This window comes from Adiantum capillus-veneris, chromosome 11 (assembly GCF_014529385.1).
Source record: "Adiantum capillus-veneris isolate H3 chromosome 11, ASM1452938v2, whole genome shotgun sequence".
Taxonomy (NCBI): domain Eukaryota; kingdom Viridiplantae; phylum Streptophyta; class Polypodiopsida; order Polypodiales; family Pteridaceae; genus Adiantum; species Adiantum capillus-veneris.
In genome coordinates, this window is record NC_140941.1 from 140,087,488 (window position 1) to 140,089,918 (window position 2,431).

At 42.6% G+C, this 2,431-nt stretch overlaps 1 protein-coding gene across 1 annotated transcript; it reads right to left on the minus strand.

Annotated features, from left to right (window-relative positions):
* Positions 1-446: 446 nt before the first annotated feature.
* Positions 447-2,194, minus strand: LOC147448118 (acid phosphatase 1-like). Its single transcript, XM_086523978.1, has 4 exons — positions 1,896-2,194; positions 1,427-1,812; positions 1,127-1,336; positions 447-1,052 (listed from the first exon to the last, which is right to left on the minus strand). Exons 2-4 carry the CDS (start codon positions 1,789-1,791, stop codon positions 875-877), a joined length of 753 nt encoding a protein of 250 aa, XP_086380104.1. The 5' UTR covers positions 1,792-1,812; positions 1,896-2,194; the 3' UTR covers positions 447-874.
* Positions 2,195-2,431: the final 237 nt, after the last annotated feature.

Below are 2,431 nucleotides of genomic sequence, written 5' to 3' on the forward strand. Positions count from 1 at the left end.
ACACTTCAACTCAAACTTAGCAAGCTTGGGAGAGCTTTGCTAATAATTTCATATAAAATCACCCTGGAGTGAGCAAGCAGCTTTTGCGCACCTTAGCAAGCCACATCCATTTATCTGAGTCACCACTTTCCAAAACCTGTGCATAAAACTCCTCCTGTAAGTCCATACTGGAATGCCAAACTGTGGGATTGAACCTCATATGATGGCACCAGTGCTCCAAAACTTTACTTTGTATATGTGTCATGGTCACGTACAGATTGCAAGCGGAAGAAAAAGGCGTCCTCAGCTCTGTCAGGAACATGTTACTCGAGTCTTGAAATTGAGCACATAATAGTTGAACCTTGCAACATGCCACTCGCTTATCGAGAACATCAGTTTTCAGCACTAGCCTAGCAACAAGGCAAAGTGCTAAGAAAAATGTGCAAACTACAATGTGAGACTAGGGAGCTGAAATAAAAATACAATCAGTCAAAAAGCATTAACAATTTTTTCAGGGTGTATATACTTATGATTCGCTTTGTTACAAGATGGAAGCTTCCCATGTGAGAGTTTAACATGGAAACTGCTAAAGGTATGGCAAAGTTTGTACAATAGATAGTTACAATTTCGTATGATCCTGTTGATCAAAACACCAGGATTTCCTGTCTTTTGAAGAATCTTCTCAAAATTGGTTCGAGCCAAAGATGCAAACTTGTGACTTTTACCACCATAAGATTGCATTTTTGGTTTCATAACCCTTCCTGCCTTCCATTTTATGGAACAAAACCAGAGAAACTGTCCGGCTAGGGTATAACATGCATTGGATTCGCAACCTTAAAAACTCATACCCCTGTCGAGTAGCCAGTTGTTCCGTGGAAGCAAAGAAAACGTCCAGCTAGGGTATACAATACATTGGATTCACAACCTTAAAAACTCGTTCCCCTGTCGAGTAGCCAGTTAGATCACTCCACTGGTCTCCCATGTTGCCCCAAATTCGATAGCCTCCCATTTCAAGCTCGTGCCTTTTGGCTGACTTATACACCTTTGCTGGTAACGTGTCCTCACCCTCCTGCCTGCAATAAAATGAGAATGCATCAGAAAATAAACATGGAAGAAGCTGTACCACCAAGGTTAAACATTATCAGACCTAAGAAATAACCCTGCCCACTTTGTGAAGCCAGCGCGCTGGAGGTTCTCTTCGGTTACATTTCGCCGCTTCTCACTTCTTCCAGTTAGAAAAAATACACTCCAATGTTCATTAATTAACTGATTGTATAGCAATGCAATGGATTCAATTGCTGGAGCCGCAGACAAGTTTTCCCATTCCACCCATGATGTTCTGTTAAAAGGTTTGGCTCTACATATGATCAATTTCATGAGTCAGTTAACTTCTTCAAAACGCCAAAAACACCATGTACAATCATCTTGAAGAGAAAGCCAGGATTACCCAAAATGGTGTTCTGAGTAATACAAAATGTGGCTAAGTACGGTATCATCAATGTCAAAAACCCAAGCATCTCTGCCACCGCCTTCAAGCTGCACTTTGCTTGCATACGACATTGCCTCCTGAACCATCAAATCCACATCAGACAAGTATTGACCTCCAAGCATGTAACTCCTAACATAGGCCTCGCATCCAGAAGGTATGACAACCCAGCCAATGGCATTTCCTATCTCAGCATTCACTCTCCAGCTCTCGCATTTTGTGCGCAAAGATGGCTCCCCTTGAACGGTAATGTCATAAAAATCTCCCATTGTCATGGCCATGTGAATGAAGAGCACACCCAAAAAGAACAGTGTCTTCATGTCCATTGAATGAGCAAGAAAGCAGACCTGTATTATAAGATCTATTCCATGTGAGTGCACACATATTTAGAAGGTGCTACCCAACACATGGTAAGAGTGACCAGGCATACCTGGAAAGCGAAGAAAGACTTGTCTTTGACGAAAACGATCCTTCTTGAAGATGGCGAGATTCAATGGAAGCTTCAGAATGCAGGCTTCGTAAGCGATGCGAAAAATTCTAAGTAGTTACGAGTATCAAGGCAGATTCAATTTGCAAACAATCAATCCTGTAAGGTGTGAGCAATGGCGGAACGGATATACTCTGCCTGAGATTGTTTTAAGAGAGTGCGCGGTTTTAAGAGAGTGCGCGGCGCGTGCGTCTGTGTGTGTGTATGTCTTGTGAAGGAAGGAAAGAGGGAGCCCGCGCGAGGAGAGATGAGACGAGGAGACTTGTGTGGTACGACAAACTACATGTCCTTCGTGTCACCTCTTGATTCGCCTAACCAGCACATTAGCACTCCCAACCGGGCTTTATTAATTTCAGTGTTACGTGTCTGAATTTTATTCGACAACCGCTGTCCTTTAGAGCCGGGTCCCGCTTTGTATTTGTAGTTTTAGTGATATTACTTATTCTTCAAATCCGTTTCCCACTTAAAGGAATGTAAAA

Coding starts and splice junctions, on each gene's coding strand:
- LOC147448118 (XM_086523978.1), bottom strand. CDS start 1,791: ATGGACATGAAGACACTGTTCTTTTTGGGTGTGCTCTTCATTCACATG. Junction 1,337..1,426: donor TACTCAGAACACCATTTTGG/GTAATCCTGGCT, acceptor GATCATATGTAG/AGCCAAACCTTTTAACAGAA. Junction 1,053..1,126: donor TGGGCAGGGTTATTTCTTAG/GTCTGATAATGT, acceptor ATTTTATTGCAG/GCAGGAGGGTGAGGACACGT.